Below are 17893 nucleotides of genomic sequence, written 5' to 3' on the forward strand. Positions count from 1 at the left end.
TCCTGCTGTACGTGGGTATTTCCGTGTGCTTTGTGGGAGGTTTAGTTTAGTGCATGCGTGCACTTTAAGACGGCGAGGCTGGACATTTCGATGAACCGTGCAGTGCATGACTCAGACTGCGACGGTACAATACCTTCCATGGTTGGTTTTTTTTTTTTTTTAAACAAGCAACAGTGAACACGTTGCATGTCGAGAGCAGTAAAATAAATTATCGTGTGGCCACAAAGCACGGCAGGGCAGCAAAGTTAGAAGTCATTAACACGGCAAGATGACAAAAGGCGTCTGCAAACAAGCGCCTGTGTTTTTATGGGCTCTGTCCCACGGTCCTCCCCAAAAGCCGCGTTTGCGACAGACTTGCCTTTTTCACTCTCTCCCTCCCTCTTCTGACCAGTTCCCTTCCTTATGCTGGTGGGATGGGGGACAAAACCAACAAAAATGAACGAATGGCTAGGTAACGAGGATGCCAGCTATGGTCTATGCAGCTTGAGATGGTGGGTGGGTGATGGGTGTAGGGGTGCATCAAAAGCATACTAGCAACGGTCTTTTTACCTTAGCCTGAAGGCTGCCCTTCTTCTGGGGGACATCAGCTGGTGGTGCAAGCCCAAATAGCACGCTAGTATTCTGCTGAAGAGTCAGTGGCAAGTCAGGAGGTACAACCTGTTTCCGCACCACTGGTGCAGGACTGAGACCCCCACAGTGCCTTATAGTCTCTACCTCAAATTACAGATGAGCTTTGGCTGAAGCTCTCAACTGTTAACACCTGCGGCTTTGTGGACTCGAGACTTCTGCACAGCAGCCGCCCGGAGAGGCATGCTTCTCCATGCCAGGCAATCCCTCGCCTCTTTAAACGTTCGTGCATCACAAACTGGGCAGTTTACCTCCCGATACTTCCTGCTGGTGGAAAGCTGAGAGCGGGCATGAAACCGGAAGCCAGGAAAAATCCCAGCCTTTTTCCCTTGTATGCATCTGCAGAGACAAGAGAGCTGCCTTTTCTTCAGACAGCCTCCTTGATAGCCCACCTGGCACCGCTCTCCTTAAGCAGCATCTCAGGGTGTGCCAGGATCCAGCAACCGGTCTGCACAGTTAGAGAGGTGGAGTTTGCACACTCACAATGTGTGGGGGGGTCAAAGTTACACCCAGAGGCAGGTGGCCCTACAGGCTGGTATACTTAACACACACCTGTTTCTGTAGCCAACGGCGCACAAAGCAGCGAGGCGACTACCAAATACTATTGTATTTGGCTGCTTTGGACTCCCCAGCTTGAATGGCCAGGTCCTATTTAGAGCAGGGTTCAGGGAGCAGCTTTCCAGGGAAACTGGAATTTGCACCTTTGGATCCATAGCAAAAGGCCTTAGCCACTTTGCCACTGAGCCCTTCCCTGGCCGATTCAGGGCGCCTGTCCTGGGGCTCACCACGCTTCCAAGAACCAGACTTCAGGATCAGATGGGGAGTCTGCAGGATGTGTGCGCTGAGTTGCGGGGGCTCTCAGCAAACACGCCTTCCTGTTCCTCAAAGTAACTGGGGGTCATCTGAGCTCTCCCCGAGTCCTTACAGCGTTCTTACAGCCAAGCTGGAGCTCCTTGGCTGGCTCTGGCACTGGCTGCCCTGTGAGTAGCGACTGCTGCTCAGATGGACGCACACGTGCATCTGCCCTGAGCGCAACAAAGCCCAGGATCTCAAGGTGGGACCACCCTGAGGTGCAGACCACGGCTGCCAAATAACAGGCAGTATCGTGCAAATGTGAGCTCTGAGCTGGAAGTGCAGAGGACAGTAAGTGGCTGGGTTACACAGCTAAGCAAGGCAGTGACTTCTCGTGGAGATGGCCCCAGAGCAGCAGAGGGCACATGGGTAAGGAGGCAGGATGACCTGGAGAAGCTGCAGTGAAGCATGTAGTACTAGTCAGAGGACACGGCAGATGCACGCTGGCTGTCAGAGTAGGGATGCATACACCCACGCTGTCTTGCAGGTTCATGCACCTCCTACCTTTGCAACCTGCTTCCACCACGTGTTAAAACACCAGGCGATCCACCAAAAGGACCCATGTCTATATGCAAGACAGGTTAACCCACAACTTTCAGATGCAGAGGAGCCCCGAGACCCTTGATGGAAAGGCACAATAAAAGTGTGCAGAATTATGATCCGACTCTCGGCGCAGCAGTATGGTGCTCTGTTACACCCTGTGGAGTCGTGAGCAGCAGGTAGCATCCAAAAGGATACTCGTGCCAGAGCACAGCAAAGCTCATGTGCCCTTGCCAAGCTCCAGGCCCCACGGTCTTGTGGCTGCCAAGTATGTAATCAGCTAACACTGATGGTACGCAGTCTGGGATACAGTGCAAGGGCAGATGCCTTGGGCCATGTGTATGTACAGCCCCTGTTCAGTGCTGCAACGAAGCACTTTAATTAACAGACAATTTTAGAAGTGAGCCATTTCCACTGCTGCTGCCAGGCAGATACAGGGCCTCTCTCGCCTCTTACAACGCATTGTTCAAGCATTCGCAATGGGCAGAAAATGACTCCTTTGCTCCCCAGAGATTGTGCAACCCCATTAGCAGCCAGCTCTGGCAGGACACAGACATGCTCCATCAAGGCACAGGAATGAGCAGATATTAGTGACCGATAAGCAGAAGGGCAGACACACAAGTAACCCTGCTCCGCACTGATCTAGACAGACAGAGCTTTTAGCACAGTCCCGGCTCCCTCCATGTGAACGCTGTTACACATGCTGCGCTGGCAGAATATATTTTAACAGCCCTACCAAACCTTGCGGGGCAGAAACAACACTGAGAAATGACATATATTGAGTAAATCAGCTCTAAACCAACTCCAGGGTTTCTTGGAGCTTTGAGCAAGAAGGATGGCAGCTGGGCCCATCATCCCTGTCCAAACCATCCCATACAAATCCTTGTCTAACTTAGTACTAACACTATGCAGTCAACCTCATCATAGGCACAAGGCAGAGCGAGGCTGCTCTACGTCTCGTGGCTATGTGATGGGGCTGACCGGTGAAGAACGTGGCCCAGGTAAAGCAGGGGGACAACGACAGCTAGCGCCCTGCTGCTGTGCGGGTTGTGTTTTTCAGTGCTTTTCTCTGGCTGGGAATATCTCAGGAAGTCAGGAGCGGATGGTGCTCTCCCTCTATTGCTCAGGCTAAACCCAGAGAAAGGACACTGCTGCCTGGCCCCTGGCCTGGGTGCAGTAGTGCACATGGTAAAGGTCGGCTTGGCCGGGCATGTCTCCCTCCAATGAACGTGTTTGGAGAATATCGGTCATGCAGCCCACACTCTTGTGGGCTGCTTAATCTTGGGAGGACCCAAAGGGACTCTAGCCAAACAAAAACTGGCCCCTGGGAGATGGCCACCGAACTGCTCCGGCCAGTCTGCACAAGGCCAGCAGCTCAGATACAGTCTTTAACTGCTCAAATGAGCAAAAGCAACTTGCGACAGGACATGCGGAAGAAGACAGCACGCCGGCAAGGGCCCATGGCAAGCCGAGGAAGTCTGGGATGGGATGTGTTATGCGGACGTGCGGTCTTGGCTGGAGCTTGCACATGCATGAATAATAAGACCCTGCCGCTCGTGAAGGACCTGGCACGTGGTAGCATAACTAGGGTGGAGAGACTGGGGCAGCCACCCCGGGCACCGACTTTTGAGGGAGGGCGGCAGGCAGAAGTTGCCGCTGCTCCACCATGCGTCACAGCTGCCTGGGCGCCCAGCCGCGGCGTTATGCCTCTGCTGGCACCACCCTTCTTTATTAAACAGGCTCCTCCGAAGTTACTCCGGCTCCTCCACCGCTCCCTGGGAAGGTCTAAGGCTCCATCTCTCTCATTTCCCCGACCCTCTGAAGCCAGACAGGTCATTCCAGCCCGGTGAAAGTCCTTCTCACAGAGAACTAAGGCTAAAATTATTGTTGTGGCAGCGGAGCGGCTGCTCCCACCTCCTTATTTGGAATGTTTGCTTTCTGGGCTGGATGAGGGGAAAAAAAGGAAAAATAAATAGTTACAACATGACCTCCAGTCTTCGAGGTATTCCAGTGATTTGTCCGATTGTCTGGCTTGCTTGCCTGCATTCCGCGTGGCAGAAATACAATAGGCAACAGACGGGGGAAACGGGGAGACTTGCACTAAGATGCTGATTTAGATGATGATAAAGTCCAGGAATATGAAAGCAGCTCAACTAGCGGCGTTTTGGAAGAGAGCGAGACAGGGGGCGACCAAAGAGAGAGACTTACGGGACAAGAGATTGCTAAGTCTGTAGTGTCAGCGCTAGAGATCTAGAAAAGAAAGATGCAGTAAGTGCTTCCATTTGAGCGTGGATATTTTTTAGCTCTTGACCAAGAGAACAGGGTCCCTGTGGAAAGGGGCGGTCTGTGAAGGGAATACAAGAAGAGCTGCTGCTCTAGAAACTCCAGGACTAATGCAGAGACGAGTCAGTGCCACCGACACCGCGGTTTCTCCGTGGAAGTGGTGGTCGACTTCACGGAAGCGGGATAATATAAGTTCTGAGCCAAAGCATATTAAAGTCAACGGGGTTTTTTTCTGTGGACTTCAGTCAGTTTTGGACGAGGCTCAGGGTGAGAAAAACAAAGAACTGTATGCGGGCAGCAAATGGGGTCGTTTCCCCATCCTTGCTTTTGGTACTGGAGATTGGCCTTCAAAGTGAACTTGGATCTCAACCGAAAATGTGTGCGAGGGTCCAAGTACAGACCGCAACGGAGCTTTGTCTGCGATGCAAAATGAGCACAGCTCTCGTGTTGTACAAGACGGACTCATTCTTTGCTCAGGAAAAATACGAGGAGGCAGGAACGGGGGGCTGCTAAGTGCACTGGGGAGACCGGGCAGGAGGAAGGGCCTGAAGCCCCCACCCCCAGGCCCTCACCTGCATGGCTGCAAAAAAGTCAGCCCCCAAACCTAGCCCACAGAAACGAGAAGGAAATATGGGCCTGAACGTGCTCATCTCTCCGCCGATGTTGCCACCTGCACCGTGCTCTGCTAGTGGCCGTGGTTCGAGTCCTGGCTGCGAAAACAGCCCCCAGAGCTGCACTCACCTGCTCGCTGCTAACCCAGAGGACAGACACGCTTCACCTCGGTGCAGCACGTCCCTACAGCTATTCTGGTGCAATGTGACTGTCAAACAAACTTGCCCTCCGCTTGCTCCACTGCCAGAAGTAATTTGCCAGTTCTGTGTCTCGAGTAGTTCGTGGCTGACTACAGAAGTATTTTTGTAATCCTTATAAGGACTGAGCCGCACTCCTATACCTAGGGCATTGCCATGCAAAAATGACAGGCATTTCTCTGACCCAGGACCCTTGCAGACTTTATTTGTTTCTTCCGGAACGTTTCCTGCCTACGCGCCTGTCGAAACGAGATACCGAAAGGCCTGAAAACGGGCCAGGAACGCTTGCTCGCGCCAGCTCCTGCAGACTCAGCATCCCAGCCACAGAGAAAGTCATCAGCCACTTCCTCTACCCTGGTAGCCCTCGGCTGCATTCAGCACTGGCGAGGCCACATCTGGGGCTCTGTGTCCAGCTGTGGGCCCCCCCACTGCAGAAGGATGTGGACAAGTTGGAGAGAGTCCCAGTGGAGGGCAATGAAAATGGTTTGAGGGCTGGGGGACATGACGGGTGAGGACAGGCTGAGGGAACTGGGCTGATTCAGTCTGCAGAAGAGAAGACCGAGGGGGGTTTGATAGCAGCCTTCAGCTGCCAGAGGGGGTTGCACAGAGGATGGAGCTGGGCTGCTCTCAGTGGGGGCAGATGGCAGAACAAGGAGCAATGGGCTCCAGTTGAAGCAAGGGAGGTTTAGGCTGGGGATTAGGAAAGCCTCTCACTAGGAGGGTGGTGACGCACTGGAACAGGTTACCCAGAGAGGTGGTAAAGTCTCCATCCTTGGAGGTTTTGAAGACCTGGGTTGACAAAGCCTTGGCTGGGATGATGCAGCTGGGGCTGGTCCTGCTTTAGGCAGGGGTCAGACTAGATGCAACCTCCTGAGCTCCCTTCCACCCTCGTTTTCTGTGATTCTGTGACTCGCCGCACCCCTTGTTAGACCCAAGGCACACTTGGAAAATGCCAGCCCTTTACTTTTGACTATAGAAATAGGATAGAGCGATTCTGTTGCAAAGCAGTCGGAAGGAGCACAACAGGTCGGAGTGGTTTTGGCACTACGGCTTCCCATTTGAAATCTCTTCTGGGTTCATCTTGTGATCAAACCTGCAAATCTACCCTGTCTTCTATTTATCTTGTAAATCATGTTGGCACACCTGACATGGCATGGCACCATTGCAGCACCCTTGACAGGATCTTAAGGCGCCCCACAGTGCGGCATCACCCTTGCTGAGAATCACTGCTCTACCTGCAGTAACTGGGGAAAAGAGACACCAAAGAGAACGAGCAAAACCAAGTCCCAGAGAACACTCCTTCTCAACAGGGGAGAAAGCTGAAGCCTGCATCCTTCAAAGTCTGGCCATTTGGATTAATGGGTCCATTTGGCATGTGTCTACAAAAGTTCAGGGCTCGTTTGGGTTCAGTTCATGAATGAAAGGGAGTTTGCTTAGATCTGACACAATCGTTTTAAGCCTGCAGTGAAACGTATGGGAAACCAGCCCCTGTTCCAGAACTGCTGGAGAGACAAAGAGGGAACCACAAGATGAGACGAGATTAGGGTGGTGTGGCTTGAAAGGTGTATTTGCAGCCTTCGTCTGGCTTCGTTGCATGGTTTAGCTGTTGCTGCTGCTGCAGTCAGCACCATCACTAAATGCAATTAAGGTCCTTTGGGAATCAGAGGGCCGAGGGGCCTGGCAAAACAGCTGAAGGCCTGCGTGACCCTACTTGTCAGAATTAGATCTCAAGAACATGGATGGCGCAGAGGTCTGAAATAGCAGCAGTTAAGTAACATGGCTTTTATTGGAGGTGTTAAATGCTCAGGGAAAATCCACACTACACACATACATCTGATCTCTGCAAACAGAAGTGCACCAAGTGACGTGATGAGGACAGCGGTGCCAGCCCATTTTAGGTTTCAAAGGCACCTGAACAGCATAATGGAGTCAAGAGAAGCCAAAACACAAGCCTGAAGCTTTCTACGCACAACCTTTCTGCCCTTCGCCATGCAAGGGTTTCCCCCTCACCCCCCTACGCTGCCAGTCTCACGTCTCCGGCAGACAAGGTTCTTTGGGGAGACGTGATATATTTTATTAAGCCAACTGAATAGTTGGAAAAGGTCTCTCAAATAGTTGGAAAAGGTCTCTCAAAACAGAAGGAGAAAGACTTCACGATGCCACAGCATCATCAACCTCAGGTCGTATTTGCAAAGCAATTCGCCGTTCACCTCGGATTTTCCATGTTTCTCATTGCCAACGTGTGGGGAGCATATGTGCAACTTGGGGGTGGGAAACACAAAACAATTCTCAGTTTGTCCCGGGAGGGGAATTTCATGCCATCAAAGTGCAGCGGCAAGCAACATTTCACACTGAGGCGAGCGTGCAGATTACCTGGAAAATGCACAAATCAAATTCACAGCTTTGCAGCCGCATGGTGTTCAGCTAAGCTGCCCTGGTGCTGTACCACGCTGCTGTCCTTAAGCAGCTGCACTGCGAGTCCTGAACACCGCTCCACAGTTAGTCGAGCGGCCACTTCCAAGGGGCACGGCGTATTCGTCACCCCCAAGAAGCAGGCATTCCCAGACCCCAAACTGGAATCACAAAAACACGTGTCTTCGGCAACAGCAAAGATGATCAAAAGGCCACGTTGAGACAATCCGCTGCACCACTACAAATTCGGCAAGGACCACGGCAAGAGACACTGGCCCCGCTTCCACCCCCTTGGCCGAGATCGCGAGCTGTGACGTCGCAGTTTTTTAATGAAGGAATTGGAGTTTTATTGCAGATGCTAACCACGTGATAAATGGGTTGCATTGTCCTTTTCAGCCTGGTGCTAATGCTCTGTAACCCCCTTATCTAGCAGCTGCTACGAGGATGACGAGTTCAACCGGGATGGGGGTAGCAGAAGAAGAGGGAGGTTAGAGATATCCTCTTAAAAAGCCATAACAAAGGGAGCACGAGCGGTAGGTTTTGAGGGAGGTTAGCAACACGGGAACAGGGAGCCAAACATGCACAAGTCTGCAATCGATGCATGAGGGGAAGGAGAGGCCATTCGTAGCGTGGTTCCTTGCAAGGGGCTAATTTCTAGGAGTGGAGTTTGGGGCTTTGCCCATCTCCCAACAGGATTAATATGCAGGAGGCTGAAATCTCTAGACATACTGTATGTTCCTGAGAAAGCCCGAACACAACTGCTGAGAAGCCAAGTGCTGCGAAGGCTAAAAAGCGACACTTTTTCCCCGTTCCTCTGGAACAAAGATAACCGAGCGCTGATAAAACACGCTGGGCTGAGAGCCCTGGAGGCCAAACTCCTCCGAGGATCAGGAAAGGTACGGCATTGTGCACAGGGCGCTCCCCGCTCCCCCAGACGGGCTTGAACTCTGAGCTGAGGGGACGACTTCCAGAGGTGAGACAGAGAGCTCAGGCAACAAGGGAAACCGAGTCAGCACCCAGGGTGAAGGTGGGAACCAGGGCAAAAGGGAAGGAGGAAGACTTACTCCACCGTGCAATGGGAAGTTTGTCTATAAAAGCTTACACAGGAAGGGCTTCAACTGCCTGCTTGAAAACAATAAATAATCTTAAAAATAAGTCAGAGATTCCCCCCCAAAATCTCTTCCATAGGGAGAAATGTACAATTGTACATGGAGAACAGGGTCATGCTTCTGTTGCCTGTGTTGCACTGTAGAGACTGCTTCATTTTGGCCCCGGACAGACAAACCCAAGGGGTAACAGGCCCTGCAAGAGGTGGTTGATGAGCTATTCCCACTGCAGGGGTGGCTTGCACATAGGACCTTCCCTGTCCCGTCCCATTGCTAGGCTCCTCATCTCTCTGTGGGTTGGGATTCATAATCCACGTTGGTGAGCTGGTGGCGTCCCATGTGAGCTCAGGGCCCTATTGCTGCTTTACTGCGGCAGACACCTGCATTCTTGTCAGTGGAAAAAAAATATTAAAATGCCTTTTTCAAGGCACTTTCCTTCCTTGTCCTTGTCCTGCAGAGAACCAGCCCTCTGCCAATAGATTAATCATTATCCACACAACCGAAGGAGCAGCTTCCACAGAAGTGATTGCATCAGGCTTAAATCACACGGCACTGCAAAGAATCACAACAACTTCAGCGTAAAGGTGACGCTTGGGGAGCAGAGATTCCTCCAGGCCAGCGCAGGAAGAATTTCTTTTGCATTTTGCTTTTCTCGCACATCACAATCCCGGCATCTTGCTAACCCAGTCCCGGGGCAGCGTGAAGTGCTGCTGTGTAGGGGGACTTCCCTCATTTACCTGGAGAAGGTTGCAGTGCATTCAGCAAAGCTCAATTATTTACCAATGGAAGTGGCACTTTAAGGGCTTAGGTCTTAAGGCATTTTGGTTTCACCGCCTCAATTTATTCTGCTAAATTAAAGTTTAGAGGCAATAGCAGGTATGTGATTATAGAGAAGCAGCACTCTTGAGGAAATACAGCCATCCTGCTTACTAACTGCTGTCCTCTTTGATGCAGCCTTTATATTCTCAGGTGTCTTGTCCTAGACTGTTAGCTCCTGCAGCCAACGATACCATTTTGACCGTGTCTGCAGGGGCCCCGGCAGTACGGAAAATAAACCGCAACCATTACAAGGAACAATAAGGAAGAGCAGCAAACGTTCTGCATCACGTGGAGGGTTGGAATTGGCTTCCAGGTTCGTGAACAGCTTCAATATCCCTGGCATCAGAAAGCAATGGCACTGGAAGTAAGTGCACAAAAGTGTTATAAGTATGCAGGACTGGAGTGGGGGAGAAGTCAGCCAAACTTCTGGCCGCGAGCTGGGTCTGAAGGAGTACCACCTCATGAATATTTAGGGTAAATCTTGGCCTCAGAGAACTGGTAAAATCTCACTGATTTCAACTGAATCAAGAATCACCCAGGATCCCCAGTATTAGATCATTAGGGTCTAATACTTGCAAGGTGAGCATGCATAAAAGAGATGGGAGCGATTCAACCCCTTGCCCCAGGACAAGGGCCTATTGACTCAGCTTGTGCTCCACTATTTTTCTGAAGCAACTAGGCAAATTCAATGCAGATGCAGAGACCTAATCACTATTGGTCGTGGATGGGGGAGCTGGACACCCCTGCTGCAGGCGGCACATCCAGGCTCGCGCTCAGCACGAGACCCTGTGAGCTCATGTTAGTCTTAGGTTGCCCCAAGGATACATTTTCCACATCACCAAAGCAGGCCCAGCCCTTTATTTTGATTTCTGCATATTGCTATTGATTAGCTGAATGCCATGGAATCGATGTTCGTTACAAGGGCAGAAATGTACAGCTCTCTTGCTGCGTGGGCTGACAGATGAGAGTCACACACCTCCCTATGTAAAGGCCAGCGCACTCAGACAAAAGAAGCTACCTTGGCACGTACACCCCATCTCTTCCAAAAGTCCCTCCAGTCATGGGTTCATGGAAAAATACTGTTGCCCTAGCGAAGAAACCAGACGCCACCTTTTGAAAGCGATCCAAGTACCATACATGCATAGATTTCATATGTATTCAGGGCAGAAAGCGAAGCTGGCATGTTAAGACATGTGGCAAGTCTGAACTAGAGTCCACTGTGATCAAGGACCTTCAATGAGCGTTCAACGGGACCTATAACTGAGGGTGTAGTACAAACAAACCTACCTGCTACCGTGAGAAACGCACAACCGGCCAAATTCACGTTGTGTGTAAGCAAGCGCAATGCCAACGAAATAAATCAGAGCCACGCTTACTTGTCCGCGTCCCCCACTACCGCCGGATGGCTCAGAAAGCTCAACTCCAAAGGGAAGTCGGGACATTTTATGAAGACTGATTACGTGAACAAGAGGTGGGAAGCCAAGAAGCCAAATTAAAAAGACTGAGACACGAAAGCTTTAACTGCAAGATTTTTTTGACCTTAAATCAGAAGGGCATGCATAGAGCTGGAGTCTGATGGGAGTCCTTCACACGGAGTTTCAGGCCATCCTGTTTCAGCGAGTAATCTTGTAACGTGAAGACCTTGAGGAATTAAATGCAATGCAAGCAACATAAGTTAGCCTTCTCTTTCCTCCAAGAGCAAAGCACTGCCCCCAGATGAATCATTTAAGAGTGTGTCAGCGCCAGCATGAAAAAGAGACACCACTACCCCATCCTTTCCTGTTTCCCTTTCACTCCATCACTGTCAAGCCAGCTGCAGCCATTTTAATTATTCTCTCCAGTGTTTCTCACACTGGGTGTGCACACCCCTCGGGATATGCAGCCAATTTCCAGAGGACACGTGAGAGGAGGGAATGGAAAAGCAGAAGGGGAGAAAGGGGGGAAAATAGAAAAGAAAAGAAAAGAAAAGGAACAACGTTAAAAAAGAAGCAGCAATCTCTCCCATCTTTCTCAGGCTGCAGAAGGGGTTCTAGTCGGGTCGCCGTGATAAAGTAGTACTTCTTCGTTATCCAATCCACCGAACCATGGGGGGCCACAGCAGCATAACACATGTAAAAGGTACTCGATAAAAAAAGTCAGAGACCCGCTGAGCCAATCAAGCCCCTAGCAGGAGATTGGGGTTTTGCCTTACTTATGCTAGCAGAAATCCTATTTTCTGTCCCCGTAACAGAAACCATCTTGCACCAGCTGGGGGGCACTGGGGAGCTCGGGCACAACATGCAGAGGCTTTTAACCGTGGTTGGCCAAGTTAGTGGCCTGTGCATCAGATGCCGGTCCCGAGAGCAGCAGGATCGCAGCGCCTTTCTCCACGGATGTGTTTATTTTTCAGGATCCAAACAGGCCAACACAAAGCAAGACGCATGAACCACATCCTGGATCCTCCCAAATCCTCTTCCTGCCCACACAGCAGGTATCTCCAGTCTGGTGGTCCACCTAGCCCTGGCCCGGGCCCTTTCCCCTTGAGGCGGGGGGGGCTCCTGCACATCTCTTCTCCTAACTCGGCTGCCGTCTGGCTTTTTAACAGACAACCCCATGACGGGCGGGTAATCATTCGTGGCCACAAACACATCACTTGGGAGACAGTCGGTTAGTCAGAGGTGTGACTAAACCCCTGCGTCTCCAAAGGGGAATTCCAAGTCGTGATGCACAGATAACTGAAACGAGCAGCGTCTAGACCAGCGATTCCCAGGCAGGGGCCGGGAGGTCCTGGAAGGGTGCTCTGCGGTGCCGTGCAGCATCAGTCAGCACCGTTAGGTGTGCAAGCACCTACCTCCGCGATTCCCAAGGTAGATTTCATACAGGAATCCACGGTGTCGCGAACACTGACCTGCCGCGCTCCCAGTTCTTTGCAGCAGAAGAACTACAGTACTCTTATTTTCCCATAGTCAAAAAACAAGTGAAAGCTAAGAGCTGGCATTTTCTAAGAGGGGCCTTGGGCCTAGGAAAGGTGCGGATCGCCATTAGCCTACAGACCAAAGTGACTCTTGCCATTTGCTGTCTGTGGATCAGCATTTGTCGGGTGATTTATCCAGATATAAAGCAACAGTGGTCACATCAAATTCCCCCATCAGGGTTGACACTAATTGGCCCCATAAGAGAGGTCAAACTAAAATTAAAATGACTCTCCTTGGGCTAATGAAATATTGAAAGGCTGGTTTAATCAATGGCCTCCTTGGCAAATGAGAGCATTTGTGAAAGCACCATTTAATCGGCTAGAACAAATCGTGAGAGGAAGAGAACGCATCCATTTACTGGAGAGCAAACTGCGGTTTGCTGGGTCCGCTGGGAAGAGTCAAAAGCTCGCTGCCCGAGCTCCCGGAGAACAAGCCATGCAAACTGCTAGCGGGATTCATTCATTTGCTTGGCTCCCTGGGCCCTCTTTAAATGCATCTGGGCTCTCGAGCTCTTCTTTGGCAGAAGTGACATGCTGACGCATCGCAGAGTTCATGTGGAAGGAGGGGATGTGGGAGAAGCAGAGGAAGCAGGGATCTGGGGAGGGATCCGAAATGAATCAAAAGGAATAAGTGCATGAGAAAGGAAATGAACAATCACGATAAGCAGCCGATGTCTACGGTACCTTGTATCTTGAAGGATCCCAAAGGCTTTATGAACTACATCCCACCCACCCAGAAGGATCCCGTCTCGAATCTGATGTGCAGCCAGATGTGGAAAAGGGTGCAGCAACTCTACTCCAGCACTTATGTTTGGTAATCTCATTCAAGCTATTTAAACAAGTGTTATAAGAAACCAAGATCCCTCCCCCCCCCAAATTCCTAACCCCTGGATAACCTCACTGGTCACTCCTTTCCAGCTAGTGCAATTAATATTTCCACTAGACCATTGCTCTTTTCAAGCCAGTTTCCTATTCAACAAACCATTTTTTTCCACCTCCTCCTAATGACCTTCATCATCGAACTGTTTGCTAATTTGAAGAGTATAAACAAAAACAACACAAATCTCTCACTGTTTCCACCGATACGGTCAAAGAAACACAGAGCTTCAGTTCAGAAATCAACCCTGCTTACCTACTGCTAACACGTGCTGGATGTTTGAGGGACTCAGATAATGACTTAATATTGTACTCTTCGGTACGTGTCCTGTGATGATCTCCAGCTACCGGCCAGGTGCTCCATGCTCATTTTACACTATGTGGTTATGTTCGTGCTTTCCAGGGATCTGGAGGGCCGACTTGGCACTGGGAAATTACAAGGACCCATTAAGAGCAATGATACCCTTGCATCTCACGTGGTTTTTCATTCCAGCACGTCCAGGTGCTTTACCAACCAGAACGCTCGGGACACGGTTATATAATATAACACGGTTATACGGGTTATGTAATATAATATAACAAATGTAATATGACACAGCTATAAGAGTTACCCCGTACCCATTTTACAGATGGGAACAAGGCACCGATGACGCAAGTTGCTTTACGACGACACAAAAGTTTTTCAAATCTTGGCAGAAGTGATCGAAATTATTCTGGAATTAGGGAGATTGAAAAATGTGCGGGGCCTGAAATACTGTAAGGCAACGGCCGTGTCTCCGCATGAGACACTAATCACCGTGGCACCATGTAGACTAGCCTAAGTGAGAACGGGTGTTCAAGGGGCTCTCCTTAGCTCTGCTAATGCTCTGCTCACAACCTTATCTCTGGTCACAGCCATAATCTCCAAGTAGATTAGACACCAACACGGGATCGCTTTGTGAAAAGTCATCCCCCTCTGGGATCCCCTCTCCTCTAATTCTACCTCTCCAGTATCGCGTCCTCAGCTAGTTAAGGCTCTCCAGGTGATCCTACTTCACTTGGGCTCTTTCAAACTTTTCTACCTGGGGAAGGGTATTTCCTTCCCGCTCTTGGACGGCACCAGCACGCCGAGGCAAGCAACTGGGATCATCCCACCTGTATCGTGAAAGATTTTATATCTGAGCCTTTGGCACTCGGGGAAGATAAACTCCAAAACTACGATATAAGGTGATTCTGGCTAAAAACAAACTGGAGACATGCCAGACGAACGCTACACATTCCTGTTGCATTGGCCACATTTCTCTCCCTCTCCCTCACAACAGAAAAGCCCTTTCAGATCATATTCTAACATTTGTTTCACCCCAGCATGATATTTCAGTAGTTCCTGGTCTGATAGGTCTTCCCTGTTCACCCAACCTGTGACCACACTACCTACCCCTTGGATTGAATCTGGAATACCCTATTTAAATACAGCGACTGTTAGCAAGCCTTCCTGGACGTACAGGCACAGGGATTTCAGTCAAGAACTGGGCTTGCACCGGACTAAGTATCCAAGATTTCTATATGGTGTATAGGAGACTAAAGAAACCACTAGGAGTTTTTAGCTGCCTAAATCCCTTTAAATACCTGCTCTCAGAAGACCAAAGTCTAGCTTAGACTTGTGTAAATGAGATAAACGCTTGAAATTTCTTTTGAAAACAAATGAGAGAATCGGGCCCAAGCTCTATTAAACAAAAACGAAATCATCGCACACTTGCGTTCCTGCCAAAGCGGCAAAAGGCAGAGCCTTCAAGTCCTGCTCTCGTCATCAAGTTACAGACATCATCTGAAGCAACCTCTGCATCCACTGCTTGCTCCTGAAGGCCAGGTTTTCAGCCCGGCTTTAATTTCTTCTGTTTTGTGAGATCTGGTAAGGGTGCTTCCCCCGCATCCAAGAATGAGCCACGGAGGCTTGGTTTACAACTGAAGCACGCGTGCACCTTTTAACCGCATTTCCCGTTGTCCTACAAACCCCCCTGAAGCAAAATTTCAGGACACGGTTCGGTCTGGCCGACCCCACTTCAAGGCTGAAATGTCTTTTCATTTTGTGGGGAGCAGCAGGGTCGCAACCCTGTCCCCGCAGCACAGAAAATATCACCTAAGACACGAACGCTAAAGCTGGTAGACATTTTCAAAGCCACCTCGGGGATGTGACGACGCGGACCCTCTTGTTTATAATGGCAAGGGGCGTTCAAAGCCCTTCGCTGGCTCCGAAAATCTCGGCCCGCCACCCACCCCACACCTTAAACTTTATTATCGTGCCGTTTCTCCCCAGCTGCGGTGATAGTAATGCACGCTTAGCTTCAAAGAGACTTGTCAAACTTGTAGGGCATTTCGGTGCGTGGGGTGGAGGCAGGCATGGCATTTCCCTGGGGCAGCATTTCTTCTGGTGGCTGGCTCTTGGCAGCGCTTCTGTTCTTCATTAGACTGGTTATGAACAAACCGCTCAAGAATTTCCACCTAACTGGGTACAGTGGGAGGCAGTGGCAGCGCCGTCTCCACCAGGCCAACAGGTCAGCTACCTGTGCCGGCATTTGAAATCGCCGGCTCCGCTCGCCTTGCTGTAGAGAGCTTCCCCAAAACAGGGAATTCTGTGAATGAACCCCCCGTGGCAACCACGCTAGTACGTAAGCCCGAATATTAGCAGGATTTATGCTCAAACGGGACTTCGGCAGGAGAGGAGGGGGGGGGAAAAAGAGGGGAAAAAAAAAGATCAATGGAGGTACTGTTCTCCCCGCACCAGATGACAGAGGCTAGCAGGACGAACCACAGGGTAGCACGGCAGTAAAGACACGTTATTGTCCTTTTTCTGAACATGCAGCATAGACATTTCTCCGCTCGAGGTGAATGACCTACCTCACCGAAGCACCAGGCTGCAGCCAGGACAATGGGGGAAAGACCCGCTCACAAAAGGATCCTTTTGAATTTCTAAAGGCCTGGAAAAGCCGAGGCCTCGGGCCACAAACAATGCGGAGGCAGCAGCCCCTGACAACTTGTACGTCCAGAGATAAGCTTTACAACTTTTTAGCTGCATCATGCAGGCGACGTGGAACAATATCTGTCAGGTATGAAAGGTCCCTCCTGGTAATCTCTTCCTTCCAGGGAGCAAAATCAAAAAAAAATCCTCCCTAAAATCTCAAGTATGCACCAGTCATCCTAGCGGCAAGGTAAACGCCGGCAATGAGCATCCGGAGACCATGCCAAGACACCGACCGGCATTGTCCCTGACAGCAGCCTCTCCCTTCGGCGCACTAGGGCAGGACAGCTAACCGTCCAGGGCACAATTTACACGCGTGCAGCAAGCATGCAGACAGAGATGCAGAAAAACAACCGCATTCAGTACACGGGTCATCCGGACAGCCTCCCCGGGGTGCACAGACCTTGCTCCTGCTCCTCGGGCCTTGCAGGCTGGTTGCCCATCTTCAGCGAACTCCGCCGGCTCCGCTCGGAGACGGTCTAGGATCCCCACGCCCTGCTCACGCTCCGCATCGGAGGCAGACCTTCCCCCTGTCTGCCTTTCAACCTTTCTGCTCTAGTCAACTTAAAAGGAAAAGTCGGCTCCTTCCTAGTTCCTGGCACCAGGAACACAGCCTGCTGCTCATGCTAAGGCAGCTGTGGCTAACCCTCCTACCTCATTACAATATTATGCGCTGAAGGCCGTCCTGTGCGCTTAATTAGCCGCCTGCATGCTGAAATAAAAGAAGGGGGGTGTGGACAGGGAGAAGGGAAAGAAAGAATGACTCAACATGCGACGCAAGCCGCACAGAGGCGGCCAGGCAAACTGCAGGCAACGACTGCATAAAACCGGCAAGAAACCCCAAACCGCTCTCACGCATTCGCTCCAGCGGGGCCAGAAGGCCTCACCAAGCCCATCCTATTAACATGCACCAGATGCAGAGAGGTCCTGCCCTGGAGGACTGAGGACTGAAATCCGATCGAGAAAAAGAAAGGAATCGCACGCTGTCCTAGCGAGCTCCCTGCCCAGAGAGCAGGCTGCGGTGCTGAGCGTGCGGGGATGCAGAAGAACAGAAGCACGTGCTTAAGTACTCTGCTCAAGAGCGATGAACTTGGGCTTGCTCTTAAGGCCCTTGCTGAATTGGGAAGTAGAAGCCGCATTTCCAGAAGGGCGGGCTCAACGGCAGATTTTGCTGAAATCGCTTTAAAATGCAGACGCTTACGTGTGAGCTGGGCGCCGAAACCTTAGGAAAATCCTGCTCTTTGCATCGGTTTGCTCTAATGCCCTCTGGACCTAATCTGATGCTCCTGAGTGGGCGCGTCTACACGAGACACTAAATGCACAGTAGACTCATTCTACTGCGCATTAGCGTGGCAGGCAAAAACCACGTTACTGTATAGTCGAATGAGTCTACCGCGCATTAGCGTCACCTAAAAACGTGCGCCGGCGTAGTAGCACCGATTACAGCGCATTAAGTTACTACGTGTTACAAGCACTCAACTTAATGCCCCGCAATTACGGTGCATTAATGAACGTGCAGACGCACCCGCTGTTCCCAAATCTCAATGGGCCGCACTGGCTGCACTGAAGCCCACGGAAAGGGCAAAGCAGTTCCCAATTTGTCTCCTCCCCAGCAGGGATT

At 50.8% G+C, this 17893-nt stretch overlaps 1 protein-coding gene across 9 annotated transcripts in view; it reads right to left on the minus strand.

Moving 5' to 3' along the window:
* SPECC1 (sperm antigen with calponin homology and coiled-coil domains 1) overlaps nucleotides 1-17893 on the minus strand; it is a 115056-nt gene that overhangs the window by 67959 nt on the left and 29204 nt on the right. Inside the window, exon 1 of one of the 9 annotated variants that reach the window (XM_025192339.1) lies at nucleotides 16676-16968. The exons of the other annotated variants lie outside the window; for them this stretch is intronic. Within the exon in view, the coding sequence (XP_025048124.1) occupies nucleotides 16676-16715 (40 nt within the window). The 5' untranslated portion in view covers nucleotides 16716-16968. Of the gene's footprint in view, nucleotides 1-16675; nucleotides 16969-17893 lie in introns of those variants that run through there. 9 annotated transcript variants of the gene reach the window in all.

Source organism: Alligator sinensis, unplaced genomic scaffold, assembly GCF_000455745.1.
Source record: "Alligator sinensis unplaced genomic scaffold, ASM45574v1 scaffold1642_1, whole genome shotgun sequence".
NCBI lineage: Eukaryota > Metazoa > Chordata > Crocodylia > Alligatoridae > Alligator > Alligator sinensis.